Raw genomic sequence first — 18,517 nt, forward strand, 5'->3', positions numbered from 1 at the left:
TCTGATATTGACATTGCTGTTTCAAAACAACAGTTTTAAAACTGAGGGAAGCTTTTCTCAACAGGTTTCCAAAACTGCTGGATAAAAAAATTATGGACCTGAAATTTTAATATCTTTATGCTGACATAGAAACACTGGAGAAAAACACATGTGAACTGAGTTTACAACACAAGTTGTCTATTTTGAAAGGCCTAGACAAGGAAGATATATTGATTTTTAATGCTTGGAACAGTATTCCTGACTCTCATAATCATCTGAAAAACTAGCATTTGACATTCTTTCCTTAGTCATGTCTACATATTCATATAGATAACAAGTTTTACAGCATGAATCTTATCAAGAGTAAACTGATAACCATGCTACTGATGAGAACCTGACATTGTACCCAAAATTAAGAATAACAACATACCCACTTTACTTATTTTTGAAGGAAATGCAAGGTCATTGTTCACATTATTGTTTGTCAGTCTTTGTCATGATTAATTTTAGGGATACCATACATTTTAATGTTATTAATAGATAATATCATGATTAAAGATGACATCAAGTCTTATTCAATGCATCTACAGTTTAACTAAGACTTAAAATTTTTAGTAAACTTTATTCATTTCAGGGATTGTTGTTGAGTGAAAAAAGATGTATTATCAAGTATTGAGAAAGGTATGTTGAGATGGTTCTGAACTATACAGAGGATGAATGAAAGCAGACAGAAGAAACATGTATACAAGATGATCATGAAAGGAAGAGTTGGAAGCGGTCAACCTCAGCGAACATACCTGTATCAGATTGAAGATAATTTTTGCTTAGCATAGCTTAGGAGTGCTCTAATTAAGTTAATGATAATGTACTTACCTATATAGTTCAATTTTTTTTAAGTGGCTCTCAAAAGAAATTTCAGTTGTTGTAGCATTGATATTTGGCTCTGTTGACAAATGAGTTTGTCAACCACTAATCTAGGCCTTCACAAACCAAGGTCTACCAAACATCCTACAACTGTGGTTGGGTATACATTGGAGAAACTGTATGCACTGCAGAAAAAGTGGTGCCGAGAACATAGATGCCACACTAAATTACATGAGACAACCAAACCAGCCTTGGCTGACCATAGTATTTCAGTCCTTCTGACGGCCATTGATTTTGCAATTTCTTCAAATATTTCCTGCAGCCATTTTGCCTTGGGTACCCTGCTCTTCACATTTCTTAAGTGACTTACATTGATGTATTCCTGTCTTACCTTGAACACTTTTATACTTTCTACTTTTGTTGATCAATTGCGGTAATTTTTCTGTTACCCACAGTTTCTTTGTAGATACTTTCCATGCGGTTATATTTCTCTGTTAAGCTTTTGTGACTGCTCTTTCTAAAGATGTTCATTGCTCTTCAACTAATTGCCTCCTGTGGTGTTTATTATTGCAGTATCTACAGCCTTAGAATACTTCAAACTCATCTCATCATTCCTCGTTACCATAGTATCCTTGTTCTTTATACATTGATTTTTCCAGACAATTCTCTTAACTTTAATCTTCAACATTACTAAATTGTGATTCAAGTCTAAATCTGCTCCTAGGTACACCTTACAATTCAATATCTGGTTTTGGAATCTCTGTCTCACCGTGATGTATTCCAGATTTGATCTTCCCATGTCTCTGGACCTTTTCCAAGTATACCTACTTTTCTTGTATTTACTATTTCTGCCTGAAATTTATTGCAGAAATTAGTCTTTCTCCTTTCTCATTACTATTACCAACCCCATATTCTTCTATAATTCTTCCTTCTATTTCCTCCCCTGCTACCATGTTCCAACACCCCTTTGTTATTAGATTATAATCATCCTTTACACACTGAATTGCCCAATCAGTGTCCTCATATACTTGCTGTACCTCTTCATCTTCTGCTTGTGATGTTGGTATGTTACCTGAACTACTGTTTTTGGTGTCAGTTTGCTGTTGATTCTGATGAGATCATACATATCACTCAACTGTTCACAGTAACTCACTCTCTGGTCTGCCTTCCTATTAGTAATTATTCCTACTCCTGTAATACCATTTTCTCTGCTGTTAACATTACCCAATATACATCTGACCAGAAATTCTTATCCTCTTTCTATTTCACTTCACTGACTTCCTCTATATCTAGATTCAGCCTTTGCATTTCTCTTTCCTACCATCTTCAGACTTCTGGCACTACACATTCTGACTCAAAGAATGTTACTTCAGTCATTTCTCATGGTCACCTCACTCTTGGCAGCTCCCTTACTTTCAAAGATCCAAATGAAAGCCTAATCCAGAATATTGCCAATGGAGACACCATCATGTCACTTTTTCAATTACAGGCCACATGCCATGTGGTACACATAGTGTGTCTTTAATGTGATGTTCTCCATTACCTTCTATATCCTCATGTTGTTGATCATTGGTGATTCTTCTCCCTTTGAGGGGACGTTTCCTACTCTTAGAGTAAGAGATTGCCATCAAATTCTGTCCTCTTCTCTGCCCTCTCTGAAAAGGCATTTGGCAGAATGAGGGTGACTCCTTATACCGGAAGTCTTTGGTTCTCACTGCTGCTGATTTTTATTCAAAATTTAAAAGGCAACTTGGATCAAATATGGGGACCATGATGTTTGGACCACTGGAGAAAGACACTACCCCCACACCATGGGCTTAACTTCTGGCTATCTTCTTCACCACTAAATATTTAATAATCTGCAATAGCTAAAATTAATACTTACCATTTGCTTCAATATAGTTATGAAGCACTGTATAAATTGAATACATATAGTATGTCTTAGTGCAATAATGATAATACTAATACAGAAGTTTACACATGTTCTATCCATTACAACTTCTGTCATTTTTTTTCTAGCTATTCTTCTATCTTGTATTTTCTTAGGAGCTAATGACAAAAATTCTTATTTCTATGGCATTCTTAAGTTTTTTTTTGTTGATGTTGTTCCTAACTTAGATGCAATAATTATTGCCGTTGGCGACATCAACTTTCTGTCTGTTTATCAGCGAGAGAGTAAATAACACATTCTTACTTCCTTTCATCCCTAAACCATTTTTAGTCATTTGCGTGCCATAAAGGATGATGACTTCTCAGCAGTTTCTCAAATTTAACAGTTGAGTCCAACTACATGTGAAATACAAAGACCACTTATGTCCCAAAATTCCAGCATTCACAATATAAGGGTGCCATTTATTTATGGTCTGTTTTATGTACTTTATTCTGAGATAGTAATATCTTAATACTTGGAATCAACATGATACCTTCCATGGCAAAAAAAAAAAGAATTCATATTTATGCTTGCACGATTGGGACATCTTATTTATACAGTAAAACTACACACATGCATGCTAATTTATGCTAAGAAAACCACTAACTGAATGGAAGGAATTTTGCAACAGGTTTTCTTTCAATCTGCTCTTGAGTCTTGGTGTTTCAAGACAAGGACGTTTGGGGTCTGTAAGTAGGGGACTGAAAATTTCCATGCCTTTCCGCATGGACCAGTCTTTATAAATGGAACATTGAAAGGACAACTTATTCTGTGATGTCACGATAAAAAATCTGTAGCCTCCAGAACTAATTCCTACAAGAATGTATCAGATCAACACCAGTCATAATGCAATGGATATCTGAAGTATCATTATGTGGAGATGATGCAATTATGTGTAAGGCAAAAGTTGTGGAATGAAGTCTTCTTGTAAGATCTAGGATATGGCAGGATCAACTTAATTTGCTATCAAAGTACATATCCAAGAACAAGTCCACTTGCTCTATCTGTTGTCCATTACATTTTATAACATTTCCTCTTGTTCTCTCTTTGTCACATAAAACGGTATATAAAAAGCTTTTCACATTCAGTGAGAATCAATTACAGCTAAACCAGTTGACAATACCATCAAACACACTGTTAACAGAGCTTTCTAGATTTTTTTCCCTGCTGTTTTATCCACTTTTAAAAAATTATAAACCTGCAAATATGGCAAACTTGCTCACTGTAGTAGAACTGAATGGGAGACCATTTATAAATGTAAGGAATAGTACCAGCTTATAGCATTCCAGTATTGACAGTGCCTCACTCAGATGAAGCTGGAATTCCATTACTGCTTCTTATCTGTTAGATAAGACTCAATATGTGTCCCCATTATTCTGCTTAACACACAGAATTCTGTTTTATTTACCAGACTTCTTGCATGGTTGACATAGCTGAAAGCCTCAAATAAGTCACATAGAATTCCGACTGGTGCCAATTTGTGAGGTTGTACAATTTATTCAGTGAAGTATAAATAGCATTGTCTATTGATAGTCCTTTGACTGAGAATGTTGTGGCTGTTCACGAGAACAACAATTCTATTCAATACCAGTTTCTCTACGAGCTTGGAAAAACTTGTTAGCAGCAGGACTGGGTGCTAGTTTGTTACATCAGTTTCTTCACCCTCCTTCAAAAGTAGTTTTACCTATGCATATTTTAACTGCAGTATGACAATACCTTGTTTCAGGAATTTGTTAAAGATCTGACACATGAATGTGCTAATACAATCATGACAGTGCCTAAGTTTCCTTGTGGACATGTTATATCCCAAAAAGAACTTCTTATTTTGATCTCTTTGTCTTCTTGATCTCACTAAGTGATGGACTGTCTCTGGGGCTGTTAGCTTTCTGCAGAAGGGCTATTGTATTACTGACTGAGTCTTTACAGCCGATTTCCTCTAAAACTGCTTCAAATGTGTATTAAAGAGCTTAGCAACTTCTTCAGTGATCTTTTACTATACTGTCATGAGCTGTGGTGTGTACATGCAGCATACTGGTTAGCATCACTAGCTGGCTTGCTGCAAGTCACCAGTTGAAACCTAAAAACCTGAATTATTTGTCATTTAGCATTTATCATTTCTGGGACATTCTTCAAATATCTTACATTTGAAATGTTTGTGTATTCTGGAATATTCAACGTTTGTATAAATATCAGCATTCAGGAATATCTGATGTTTGCACTCTGTCTACGTCATTCTTTTCTGGCTGTATATATTGGTATTCACGATGAATGTGCTATCATGTGATAAATGTGCTTTCAATGCAAGGTGTTGTATTTCAGTGGTGATCCTGCTTTTGAATTTGGACTTTATTCCAGTTATGAAGTGACATAGTTTCGTGGAGACACCGGGTACTTCAAAACATCTACATCACTGTGGCTCCAATTAGCCAATGTAAAAGCCATCACCTACACAGACAGGAATGCAACCATTACATCATTCCTAAGAGCCATATTTTCACGATGCAGATCGATCCAAAACAGTGGTAAGTCAGCTACACATTAGATCAGGCACTGATCAATGTTTTCCAGAGATGCTGATCAGGACCTGACAAAATGCTGAAAGGAGTCAACTGAGTCACCAAATACAATAGGTGGAACGGCATGATGAGTTTGACCAATGTATACTATTATTTGCATGGCACAGTCCAGAAGTGATTGAAGAATAATGACAAGAAACTGAAAAGGTGATACATATTCCAGACTGAGCTCAAGGAAATATTTGCTGACAATCAACAGTAAGCTCACTTAAGAGAAAAACTGAAGAACAGGTCCCAGTGTCATGGCGAAACAAGAGAGTCTTACGTACAGAATGTTTTGGCTCTCTGCAACATTGCAAATTCAACTGTGACACATGCCGACAAAATCTCACACTGATGAAAGGGCTCACAGAAGACTCATACCAATCTCCTCTGGTAAAGAATATCACAACAACAGAACAATTCATCAAATGGCGCCAGCTTATTGAGGAAATATAACAGAAAAAAACTGAAAAAAGGAGGTACAACTAACTGCCAAAAGTGGTTCCTATGGCAGTTGTGGAAGACCATTGTGACCTCGCTTCTCTCATATGCCAGGTAGAAAGACAAGAGATGCAGCATATTATGACAGCCAGAGCTATGAGACCAAGTACACAAGTGAGAGCATCCATGAATGTCAGCCTCACACTTCAGGTTATAATTAAGAATGTTGAAGAAGAGGTGTATCAATCTTTGGTACCAATCCCCACCACCAGTAGAATGCACCAGGAAGAAAGGGCTCAGCCAGCTTGGACTTATGCTGCTGCTATCAATCAGCAACCCGGTATCCGACCTATGTGGGTACAACCAACTCCTCTGCCAAATAAAATTCTCTGCATAAGAACAGACATTTGTAGAATGGAGGGCAGTACACCAGTCTGTTTTCAGAGTGGACGTCCTGACACATTTTGCACTACTGCAGAGAAAAAAGACGAGTGTTCGATGATTATTATGCCCCCAACACATGAACTTTCAGAACAGTCTTATTCAAGCCAGTCAGTTGAAGATGATTATCGTTGATCTGAGGGCTGAAGTTCATCACCACACCCTGGATGATGTTGTTCTTCAACATGCCACAGCCATTCCTTGTCACCCTACAGAAGCAGCAGCTGCTCGCCTAGCCGCCAAAATCAGGAAAACTGAGCAAGGCAACCTCTATGGAGGTGAGGCCACCAAGAAATCTACATGCTAATGACAATTGTACGCCCTTTGGGTGGTCAACAAGAATTTTGGACCACAAATGGTCATTAGCAGCCACAGCTCATCCCTAAAGGTATGTGTGTAAGAAGAGCCAAACTAGTCAAGGAAGGGCAGCTTAGTGTCGCTGAAGAAGAACTGCGCTCCACTACCTGCACAGACTGCGCTCCACTACCTGCACAGACAAGAAAAGGGAGGAAGCTGCTATCAAACTGCCAATAGGATTTGGTGTGACAGAAAAACAATGTTGATAATAGCCTTTATGCATCAATTTCCAAAAGCTTTCAAACCCTTAGTGGAGGCAGTCCATGATAAAACACTACCAATATTTGCAATCATCCACAATTAGCCAATGCTAATACAGGATGTCGCCAGCTGAATGATGGATACCCTGGGAGAAACTAGATAAGTTAGTGCATGATGACATCATTGAACCTTGACAGAGTCCTTGGTTCCTTCTCTTGGCCCTTGTGAACAAGAATGGTGGCACATGGTGTTTTTGCATTGGCTACCAACAACTGAACAAAATCACAAAGAAAGATGTCTAGCCATCACCTTGTACTGGTGACACGCTGGACTGCTTGAAAGGAGCAAAGTATTTCTCAACTATGGACATGCAAAGAGACTACTGGCAAATCAAGTTTGATGAGGCTGACCAGGAAAAGACTGGATTCATGATGCTTACGGTCTTTTTGCATTTAAAGTTATGATGTTTGGACTATGCAACACACCAGCCACCTTTGAACAATTGATAGTACCTTGCTTCAACACCTTGAATGGATGACATGCCTTTGCTGTGTAGATGACACGGTCATATTTTTGAAGACATTTGAAGAACATCTAAGCTGACTGACATCTGTTTTGAAGTGTGTTCAGATTGCTGGTCTGTGCCTGAACCCAAAAAAGTGCCATTTTGTTACCCAAAAAATAAAAATCTTGGGGCACCTACTGATTGAGAGTGGAGTTCATCCTGATCCAGATAATATAAGGGCAGTTACAGATTAACCAGCTCCTTAGCACATTCACGAAATGACAGGTTTTATCAAATAGTGCTCAGACCAGCAACAATTCATAAAAGACTTCTGTATAAAGGTACATCCCTTGCAAGAACTCCTGCAGGGAGACACCAAATCCTGGAATGAGGCACAAGATGAATCTTTCCTCGTCCTTAAGGGGATGTCTGCAGCTCGTGGTCTTGCAGTAGCGTTCTCGCTTCCCGTGCATGGGGTCCTGTGTTCAATTCCCGGCGGGGTCAGGGATTTTCCCAGCCTTGAGATGACTGGGTGTTATTGTGTTGTCTTTATCATCATAATTCATCCCCATCATCATCATTCATCCCCATTACAGTCGGAGGAAGGCAATGACAAACCACCTCCGCTAGGAACTTGCATAGTCGGTGGTGCGGGTCTCCCGCAACGTTCCCTGCGCTCGCCGGAGTATGGGACTTCATCATCATCATCAAGGGGATGCTAACAGCTGCTCCAATTCTAGCACTTTATGACAAGAATTCCAAGATAGAACTTCACATCAACACTAGTAGTTTTGAGATAGGGGCAATTCTAGTACAAATTCAGCAAGGCACTGAAAAGGTGATAGCTTATGCTTACAGAGTACTCTCCATGTAAGAAGAACTAGGCCTACTCTATAACCAAGAAAGACTGCCTTACAATTGTCTGGGCCACCAACAAGTTATGGCCATATTTATTTGGCAAAGCTTTGATCATTATGACAGATCATAATTTGTATGGTGGGAGAGTAGCCTGAGAAATCCGTCTGGTTGACTGCTGAGATGTCCATTGAGGTTTCAGGAGTATAACATCACAATGGCATAAAAAACCAGATGCAAACACAAGGATACTGACTGTCTTTCAAAGAATCCTTTGGCAGAACACAGCAGGATGGACAAAATATCAGTCATCCCTGCGTTAAACAACATTGCTGCTGAATAGAGGAAAGATACAGCATTGCTGAAAACCACAGACATAATTAAGAATGGGGAACTGACAAAAGGAGGATTACAACTAATTAATGTAACATTGTGTAATAGGAACTAATCTCAAGTGGGCCAAAGAGCTGCTCATCATCCCAGCTCATCTGTGGCCGATGATCCTGAAGTATTTCCACAAGACTCCAACATATGGTCAGCTGGGATTCATGAAGACTCACCACCAAACCAGTTAGAAACTATGTGAACCACTGTAAAGAATGCCAACTACAAATTCATGTGTTTCAGCTACCTCTGAGGCATCTGATGCCAAACCTGCCTGCAGCAGTAGCATTCCACCAAACTGTAATCAAATTCTTGGGGAGACGACCAAAGCTGACAAACAGAAATTGGTGGATAGTAGTCTCCTCTGATTATCTCACCAGCTATGCTGTCACCAAACCTAAGCCAACTGCTGAAGCTCCAGAAATTGCAAATTTCCTTGTATAAGACACGATTCATCCCAGGTGATGATCTCTGGCAGTGGCAAAGTTTTCTACTCGAGAGGTGTATCAGAGATAGTTCCACTCTGCAATATCACCCACAGGATGACAAGTGCCTATTGCCCACAGACGAATAGCTTCACTAAATGTTTTAATAACATGTTGGCAGATATGCTCTTGATGCATGTTGACATCAAACAGAGGATTTGGGATGCAATACTGCCTGTCAAGACGTTTGTATTCAACACAGCAAAGCAGGACACCGCAGGCTTCACACTGTTCTCTCTGTTCCATGGCTGCAAGGCCGAAACAACAATGGATACACTGTTCCTGTTTCAGTCGGATGATACTCAGGATGGCTACATGAAACATGTCATCACCGGGACCAAAGAAGCAAGGCAGCTGGCTCACATACAGACCATAGACAGGAGAAAGTGCTATAATGCCAGCCACCAGCCAGTGAGATATAGCCCAGGAGATGTGGTACGGATTTTTACACCTGCGCATAAAGTGGAACTATTGGAAAAGTTACTAAAGTACTACTTTGAACTGATTCATATCCTTCATCACTCGTCAGTCAGGGATTACGACCCCTCGTAAGAAAGCAAAAGCACAGACACTGTCTACATGTTCTATATGAAGCCCTACTACAATCCAGAGATACAAATCAATGCTGGACAGTTCAACAAAACTGAAGACCATCTCAGTGACCATGAAGCTTCAGTGGAAGGTGCCACTATCGATGCTCTTCATAGTGAAGACCACATAACAACATGACCAGAACTCGAGGACCCCCTAGCGTCATCATACAGAGGACTATTGTTAAGATTTAGATCCATGGTGCTGTAATCACCTCCAATGAGAACTTCTGAAACAGGAGGCTGCTGTTTCTCTACGAGAAGGAGACATGCCACGAGCTGTAGTGCTTGCAGTGTAGTGTAGCGGTTAGCATCACTTATGTCCTGTAGGTCATCAGTACAAAACTGATCACCATGAATTATTTGTTATTTAGCATTTATAACTTCTGGTAGGTTCTTAAAATTTCCAATGTTTGTAATGTCTGTACATTCTAGAATATTCTGTTTTTGTATAAATACCTGCACTCTCCATCCAGGAGGTTAGTTCTATTCTGAATGTTCATTGGCATTCGTAAGAAACGTGCTTCCAGTGCTAAGTATTGTATTTAATTGATGATTTTGCTTTCCAATTTGGTCTTAAGTATGGTTATGACAAGACAAAAAGGTGAATGGCCTTTCAGATTATGATGCACAAATTTTAACTTTAAAAGATTTTTGTGCTGCAACACGTGTTAAATATAGTCATCAGCTGTTCAGGAAAGCTGATCCAGTGGCTGTAGAGACCTTTTTAAACCTTATAAAGGAACAAGAGTGGCAAGATGTTTATAGCACTGATACAGTAGATGATAAATATAATGCTTTTCTCAAGACTTTTCTCATGCTCTTTGAAAGTTGCTTTCCGTTAGAACGTTTAAAACAGGGTACTAGCACAAACAGGCAGCCTGGGTGGCTGACTAGACGGATAAGAATATCTTGTAGAACAAAGTGGCAATTATATCAAAACGTTAGAAACAGTCAAAATCTAAATGCAGCAGCCCATTACAAACAGTATTGTAAGGTGCTTAAAAATGTTATTAGGAAGGCAAAAACTATGTGGTATGCAGATAGAATAGCTAAGTCTCAGGATAAAATTAAAACCATATGGTCAGTTGTAAAGGAAGTTGCTGGTCTGCAGAGACAGGTCGAGGATATAGAATCAGTGCGTAGTGGGAATGTCCACGTTACTGATAAGTCGAATATATGTACAGTATTTAATAATCACTTTCTGAATATAGCAGGTGAACTAAATAGAAACCCAGTCCCAACAGGGAATCATATAGCGCTCTTAGAAAAAAGTGTTCCGAGACTGTTACCTGAAATGCTCCTCCATGATACTGACAAGAGGGAGATTGAGTTAATAATTAAATCACTAAAGACCAAGAACTCTCATGGATATGACAGGGTATCTCGCAGAATACTGAAGTATTGTTCTATGTATGTTAGCCCAGTTCTCAGCCATATCTGTAATGTTTCCTTTAGGAGTGGTCGGTTTCCTGACCGATTAAAGTACTCGGTAGTGAAGCCACTTTATAAAAAGAGAGACATTGATAATGTTGACAATTTTAGACCTATTTCAATGCCATCGGTGTTTGCTAAAGTTATCGAGAAGGTTGTATATACAAGGTTACTAGAGCATTTAAATTCACATAATTTGATGTCAAATGTTCAGTTTGGTTTTAGAAATGGTTTAACAAGTGAAAATGCTATATTCTCATTTCTCTGTGAGGTTTTGGATGGATTAAATAAAAGGTTGCGAATGCTACGTGTTTTCTTTGATTTAACGAAGGCTTTTGACTGTGTTGACCACAAAATATTACTGCAGAAGTTGGACCATTATGGAGTAAGGGGAGTAGCTTACAATTGGTTCACCTCTTACTTTAAGAACAGAAAGCAGAGGATAATTCTCCGAAATATTGAGAGTGGTAGTGATGTTCAGTCCCAATGGGGCACTGTTAAGTGGGGCGTTCCCCAAGGGTTGGTGCTGGGGCCACTGCTGTTTCTTATTTATATAAATGATATGCCTTCTAGTATCACAGGTGATTCAAAAATATTTCTGTTTGCTGATGACACCAGCTTGATAGTGAAGGATCTTGCCCGTAATATTGAAACAGTAACAAATAATGTAGTTCATGAAATGAGTTCGTGGCTTGTGGAAAATAATTTGATGCTAAATCACAGTAAGACTCAGTTTTTACAGTTTCTAACTCACAATTCAACAAGAACCGATATTTTGATCAGACAGAATAGGCATATTATAAGCGAGACAGAACAGTTCATGTTCCTAGGCGTTCGGATAGATAGTAAGCTGTTGTGGAAAGCCCATGTCCAGGATCTTGTTCAGAAGCTAAATGCCGCTTTATTTACCATTAGAACAGTATCTGAAATAAGTGACACTTCAACACGAAAAGTAGTCTACTTCGCATATTTTCATACGCTTATGTCGTATGGTATTATTTTTTGGGATAATTCTTCTGATTCAAAAAGGGAATTTTTGGCTCAAAAACGGGCTGTTCGAGCTATATGTGGTGTAAGTTCGAGAACGTCTTGTCGACCCCTATTCAAAAATCTGGGAATTCAGACATTGCCCTCACAGTATGTATTTTCTTTAATGTCGTTTGTTGTTAGCAATATTAGCCTATTCCCAAGAGTTATCAGCTTTCACTCAGTTAATACTATGCAGAAATCAAATCTGCATGTAGAATGCACTTCCTTGACTCTTGTGCAGAAAGGAGTGCAGTATTCTGCTGCATCCATTTTCAATAAGCTACCACAAGAACTCAAAAATCTTAGGAGTAGCCCAAACTCTTTTAAGTCTAAACTGAAGAGTTTCCTCATGGCTCACTCCTTCTATTCTGTCGAGGAGCTCCTGGAAGAGCTAAAAAATTAAGCAAATTCCAGTGTTAGATTGTTGATTTTCTTCATTTAAACTTACGACTTGTCACTTGAATATGTTTTATTATATTTCATTTTATCTGTTTCTAATATCGTGTTATAATTTCATGTATTGACTCGTTCCATGACCATGGAGACTTCTCCTTAATTTGGTCCCACGGAACAATAAATAAATAAATAAATAAAAATAAAACAATATCTCCATAGTGACTTATTTCCATATCAGGTATACATTCCTCTTTTTCCCATTCCCTCTTTTTACAACTTGCCATGTGGTTGCTGCTTTCATGTTGGAGTTATAAATTTCAGAAGTAATGTACATTGTTTCAGATTTCTTAATACATTTTAAAATATTATAAAGCAAATTATACTTCTTTTTTATGGGATCATCAAAAAAGCGATTCATGCAACTTTCTTGTTTTCCACAAGAAATTCTGATCACTATAATAATTCAGGGTTTCCTTTTAGTGGCCTATAGATTGTTTCCTATGATTTTTCTCACACAGCTTCAAACAGTGACAAAAACTCATTACAAAACAGGTTAAATTTGTCATTAATACTCCTTTCCATATACATAGAGCTCCTACAGATCTGTTACAAATGAAGGTTTAAGGTATCTAGGGTATCATTATTGACTGGCCTGGAAGATTTAAAGGAATGTTTAGCTTTATCACACAGGCTGATGTCAATTAATGTAAGCATTTTCCTACCATAATCAGAAAGATTTTGCTTAAAGTGACACAGCTGCCCTGCCTCTTCTAATAAATGCACTGTCGGTTAGGCTTTTATAGTTACTTGTGATTCTACTGAGAAAGTTAACTACTGCAGTCAGGGTAAACAATTCCATCAAGTGCTCTAGTTCTGCCCCACTGTTATTTTTGGTTAAAAAGCTGATACTGAAATCACCCATGATCATTAAATCCTTGGATTTGGAGTACATTTGGCTCAAAAGTTGTCCCATCTGGTTTAGAAAAATAAAGATTTTCCCTGTTGAAGCCCTGTAAACTGGCAGCACTATAACTGACATACCATTTGTGGTTATTTCAGTTCCAAGGGTTTCAAAGTAGAGATCTACACAGTAGGTACTTATAATTAGGGCTTTAAATATTAGTATACAGAAATGATAGATTGCTACCTGGCATATTGAAGAGGCACTGAGTTGCAGAAAGGCACAATGAAAAAGACTGTTAAAATGTACTACTCAATACCTTCTCTGTATGGTGAGTGGCAACCTATCCTTTCCATATTGTTGTTATTTCATCCTGGACTTTACATAGTTTGATTTAAATATTACATTAATTTTAACATAAATTGTTTTCTTTCATGCCTTTATGCTAACCCATGGTCGCTTCATATAGAAATTGGTTTAGTAAAGTTAATGATTTAGACACTAAATATGCAGAAGTCTTCTGGAAATGCATAGTTTTAAAGAACATTGCATGTCATGTAATTCTAATGCTCTAGATCAGTGGTTCCCAACAGGTGGTCCACAGACCCCCAGGGGTCTGCGAGCTATGCCAAGATACTATTAGAATAAAAAATATATTAAATATATTTCATATGATAACAGATTTTTTTGTTTTGGCCGCTTCCTGCATGAGCAGAGCTTTAGCGAACGCTATCTTCTGCATCTAGCGTCTCTTTGCAGCTGACAACTGACAGTCATTTTACACAGAAACTCGCATTTCAGACGACAATCGGCCATTGTTAATTTGCTTTCACAGACCGTGTTGTTTACACATTCAATATTCTGTATTAAAACAGTAGTGTTTGTAATCCAAGCTACAGTTCGCGTAGTTAAAAATGGACCGTTGGTTAAAAAGTGGTTCGTTAAAACGAGAAAGGCCTACAGATGAAGAGGGAGATAATGCCTTTGATGTTCAAGCAAGGAAGTCAGTCAATCTCGAACCGAAGTTGTCAGTGTCCATTGAACCTAAATCGTCAGCGTCACTTGAACCTAACCCTTCCAAGAAAGTGTTAAGCTTGCTGGAAAAATTAGAAAATATAACTCTGATTACTTGGAAATCGGTTTTACATTCACTGGACCTGAGCAACAGCCTAAACCTCAAAGTGTAATTTGCTATGAAAGCCTTTCGAATGAATGTATGAAACCAGCAAAACTCTGGCGCCATCTTGAAACAAAGCACCCACAGTACAAAAGTAAGTCATTAGATTTTTTCAAAAATAAATTAGGAGAGTTGAAAACATCTCGTAAAACAATTACCAAACACTGTGCTGCAAATGTAAATGAAAATGCAACCCTTGCGTCTTACGAGGTGGCTCAACTCGTTGCTAAATGTGGGAAAAACCACACAATTGCTGAGGAACTTATACTGCCATCAGCAATAATACTATGCGAAAGAGAATGTTAGGTGATGCAGCTGCTAAGGTAATAGGAACTGTCCAACTCTCAAATAATACTGTTCAAAGACGAATTACTGATATGGCAGCTAACATCGAAGAAACATTGCTGGCTAGACTTTGCATGAGTGGCATGTACGCTCTACAATTGGATGAAAGTGCAGACATATCAAAAAAAGCTATATTGTTGGTTTTTGCACAATTCTTGTGGGAGGACCAAGTGTTTGAAGATTTTCTTTTTTCATGCGTACTACTGCATACAACAGCAGACGATATTTTTGGTGCATTAAATAATTATCTCAATGAACACGATGTCACCTTGAAAAAATATGTAGGCTTGTCGATGGATGGAGCAAAGTCAATGGCTGGCAAAAAAAAACAGGACTTCTAGCTTGTATCAAAGCAGTAGCCCCTGAGGTGAAATAGACTCACTGTTGGATCCATCGTGAAGCCTTAGTAACCAAAAGATTGCCTGAACCTTTGCAAAAGATACTTAACGAAGTACATTACATTAAAACTCGACATCTGAAATCCAGATTATTTTCTTTGTTGTGTAAAGAGATCAGCAGTGAGCATGAGCAACTTCTTATTCAAACGTAAGTAAGGTGGCTGTCTCGAAGTAGGATTTTGTAAAGATTTTTTGAACTTCAAGATGAGGTTCGCGTCTTCCTTCTTAACACAAAGTACGTGGATTTTCTCACTAACTTCTCTTGGCTTTGCTCAGTTGCGTACTTATCTGATGTGTTTGAACACTTGCATGTGTTAAGCTTGAGTTTGCAAGGAAAAAATGTAGACATGTTCAAAGTTGAGGATAAGATTAGTGCTATGGTCAAAAACTGTTAGCTCTGTGCGTCAGGGATAGAAAACGAGTCACTAACTAACTTTTCTATTTTAAAACAATTCTTGGAATCATCAGAGGAGGGTTTGCCTGACCAGGTCAAGATCAACGTAGCCGAGCATCTACGCAGCCTAGGCACCACTTGTAGAGAGTATTTCCCTGAACCTGACCCTGACGACAGATGGATTCGAAATCCTTTCAGCTGTGAATAAATAGACAAAATCCAAGGCCTCACTGAAGAAGACCAAGATCAACTTGTGGATCTGTCCAGCTGTGGTACGATGATAAACATTTTCATCGGTGATAAAATTACAGACTTCTGGGCATCAGCACGCAAGGACTGCAAGAAACTTGGAGATAAGGCAATGAAAAAGATCCTTCCATTTGCAACCACATATGGGTGTGAGCAAGCATTTTCTTCCATGTGTTTCATGAAAAACAAATATAGGAATCGGCTCGACATGCGGTCGGATTTCAGAGTGAATGTTTCAAGTTTGGAACCTAATATTTCAGAAATAATGGACTCAAAGGTCAGATTGAACTCTTCTCATTAACAACTGAAAATTAAAACTAACTGTATACTGATGGAGTACTCTGTTGTAACTGTATTTTTTTCACATAAATAATACCTTGTACGAAATTAGTGTTTTCTTGTGTTTCACGCATGTCTCACATGTCTACTCAACGCAATCTCAAGTGTCGTACACTTAAAAGACCAGTACACTCAGTTTTAATTTTTTCCTGTCATTTTCAGTTCATACTCAATTTTTATTTTTTAAGGAGTTTGTTATACTAAACATGCAGATCTGAAGACAAAGATTTTGAGCAATAATTAAAAAGTTAACAATAACAATGATGGCTAAATTGAAAACGTTTTATGCTCAAAATTTTTTCAATAATGAATATGTCAATGTTTTTTCTAAGTACCAAAAATAGAAAACGTATAAAAAGACTCTTGATTTGGCCTTTTTAGGTATTTGATACTGTGATGCTGGAAGAGGGGGACTTCGAGTAAATTTTGTTGGAAGCTCCTGGTCTAGATAAAACCCTGTCTGCATTACTTGAAAATGTAGCTTTGTGTGTCTGTTAACTCTTAAGGGGGATACTGTCTAAAGGTTAAGTTACAAGTTGTGTAGTGCCTGTCTACCACTCAGTGGCTAAAGCAGATGATGAATAAAACATTAAAAGCTAAGCTACAAGTGTCAAATCTTGCTTATAAATCTACCACACCTACTGCCTGACACTTCATCTATATGGTAAGTGGACATCTTTACCCATTCCACTGCACATGATTTGTATAATACACCCAACTGGTTGCAACAAGATTTTACTTCCTTTCCATTGTTTGTATTGCCCGGATTTCTAGTATTATATTAGTGAACTTATTTTGTGTACCATCAAACTGTTATTGTCATCAAACAAGATATTGGTAAGTAGAAGAAGATTGTATTAGTTGCTAGCATTTGTGATTTTGTAGATTAATAGCATGTGACAATAAAGTCTTTATAATAATTACCTTTAAATTTTGTACATATTGCAGAATCCTGCTGCTCTGGCTCTTGAAATCTAACTGTCACTGAATTAGTTCCTGTGACATCAACAGCGACTAAAAATGGTATGTCAGGCGGACCTGCAATGATTACAGATTGAAATGGGCATGCACACAAAAAAATCTATCATAGTAATATATTATCTATGGTCTAATATACTATTTTCTCATCAATAATTTAGAAGTAAAGGAAACCACTCACCGAATAGAAAAGCATTGAGTCATTAACAGCCAGTGTAGGTGCACAGGTGTGTGTGTGTGTGTGTGTGTGTGTGTGTGTGTGTGTGTGGTGTTTTACACACATCAAAAACAGTTTTGCATCTCCTCGGTTCTGAGAGTTTCGGAACCTGAACACAAAATTGGAATAGAGATCAACATAAACATCATTTCCACCCTTTTTATTGCTCGTCAAAACCATACATTGCACGGTGTACCATCATACAGCAAGACCTTCAGAGGTGGTGGTCCAGATTGCTGTACACACCGGTACCTCTAACATCCTGTAGCACATCCTCTTGCATTGATGCATGCCTGTATTCGTCATGGCATACTATCCACAAATTCATCATGGAACTGTTAGTCCTGATTGTCCCCCTCCTCAACAGTGATTCACCATAGACCCCTCAGAGTGGTTGGTGGGTCAGCTCATCCATAAACAGCCCTTTTCAATCTATCCCAGGCATGTTCAATAGGGTTCATGTCTGGGCAATATGCTGGCCACTCTAGTCGAGCAATGTCATTATCCTGAAGGAAGTCATTCACAAGATGTGCATGACGGGGGTGCGAAATGTTGTCCATGAAGACGAATGCCTCAGCAATATGCTGCTGATATGGTTGCACTATTGGTCAGAGGATGGCATTCACATATTGTACAGCTGTTACAGCACCTTCCATGACCACCAGCTGCATACATCGGCCCCACATAATGCCCCTCTAAAACAGCAGGGAACCTCCACCTTGCTGCACTCGCTGGACAGTGTGTCTAAGGTGTTCCACATCTCTGATGACTGTCTGGTTGAAAGGGTATGTGACACTCATTGGTGAAGAGAATATGATGTCATTCCTGAGCGGTCCATTCAGCTTGTTGTTGGGTCCATCTGTACCACGCTGCATGGTACCATGATTGCAAAGATGGACCTTGCCCTGGAGGTCAGGAGTGAAGTTACACATCATGCAGCCTATCGTGCTCAGTTTGAGTCATAACATGACTTGCTGTGGCTGCACGAAAAGCATTATTCAACAAGGTGGCATTGCTGTCAGGGTTCCTCTGAGCCATAATCCGTAGCTAGTGGTCATCCACTGCAGTAG

General features: G+C 38.6%; 1 protein-coding gene across 6 annotated transcripts in view; it reads right to left on the reverse strand.

Moving 5' to 3' along the window:
* LOC126235685 (ankyrin repeat and fibronectin type-III domain-containing protein 1) overlaps nt 1-18,517 on the reverse strand; it is a 760,613-nt gene that overhangs the window by 107,479 nt on the left and 634,617 nt on the right. For all 6 annotated transcript variants that reach the window (XM_049944422.1, XM_049944426.1, XM_049944427.1 and 3 more), the window contains one exon: nt 17,177-17,290. In XM_049944422.1, the coding sequence (XP_049800379.1) occupies nt 17,177-17,290 (114 nt within the window). The remainder of the gene's footprint in view (nt 1-17,176; nt 17,291-18,517) is intronic.

This window comes from Schistocerca nitens, chromosome 2 (genome assembly GCF_023898315.1).
Source record: "Schistocerca nitens isolate TAMUIC-IGC-003100 chromosome 2, iqSchNite1.1, whole genome shotgun sequence".
Lineage (NCBI taxonomy): Eukaryota > Metazoa > Arthropoda > Insecta > Orthoptera > Acrididae > Schistocerca > Schistocerca nitens.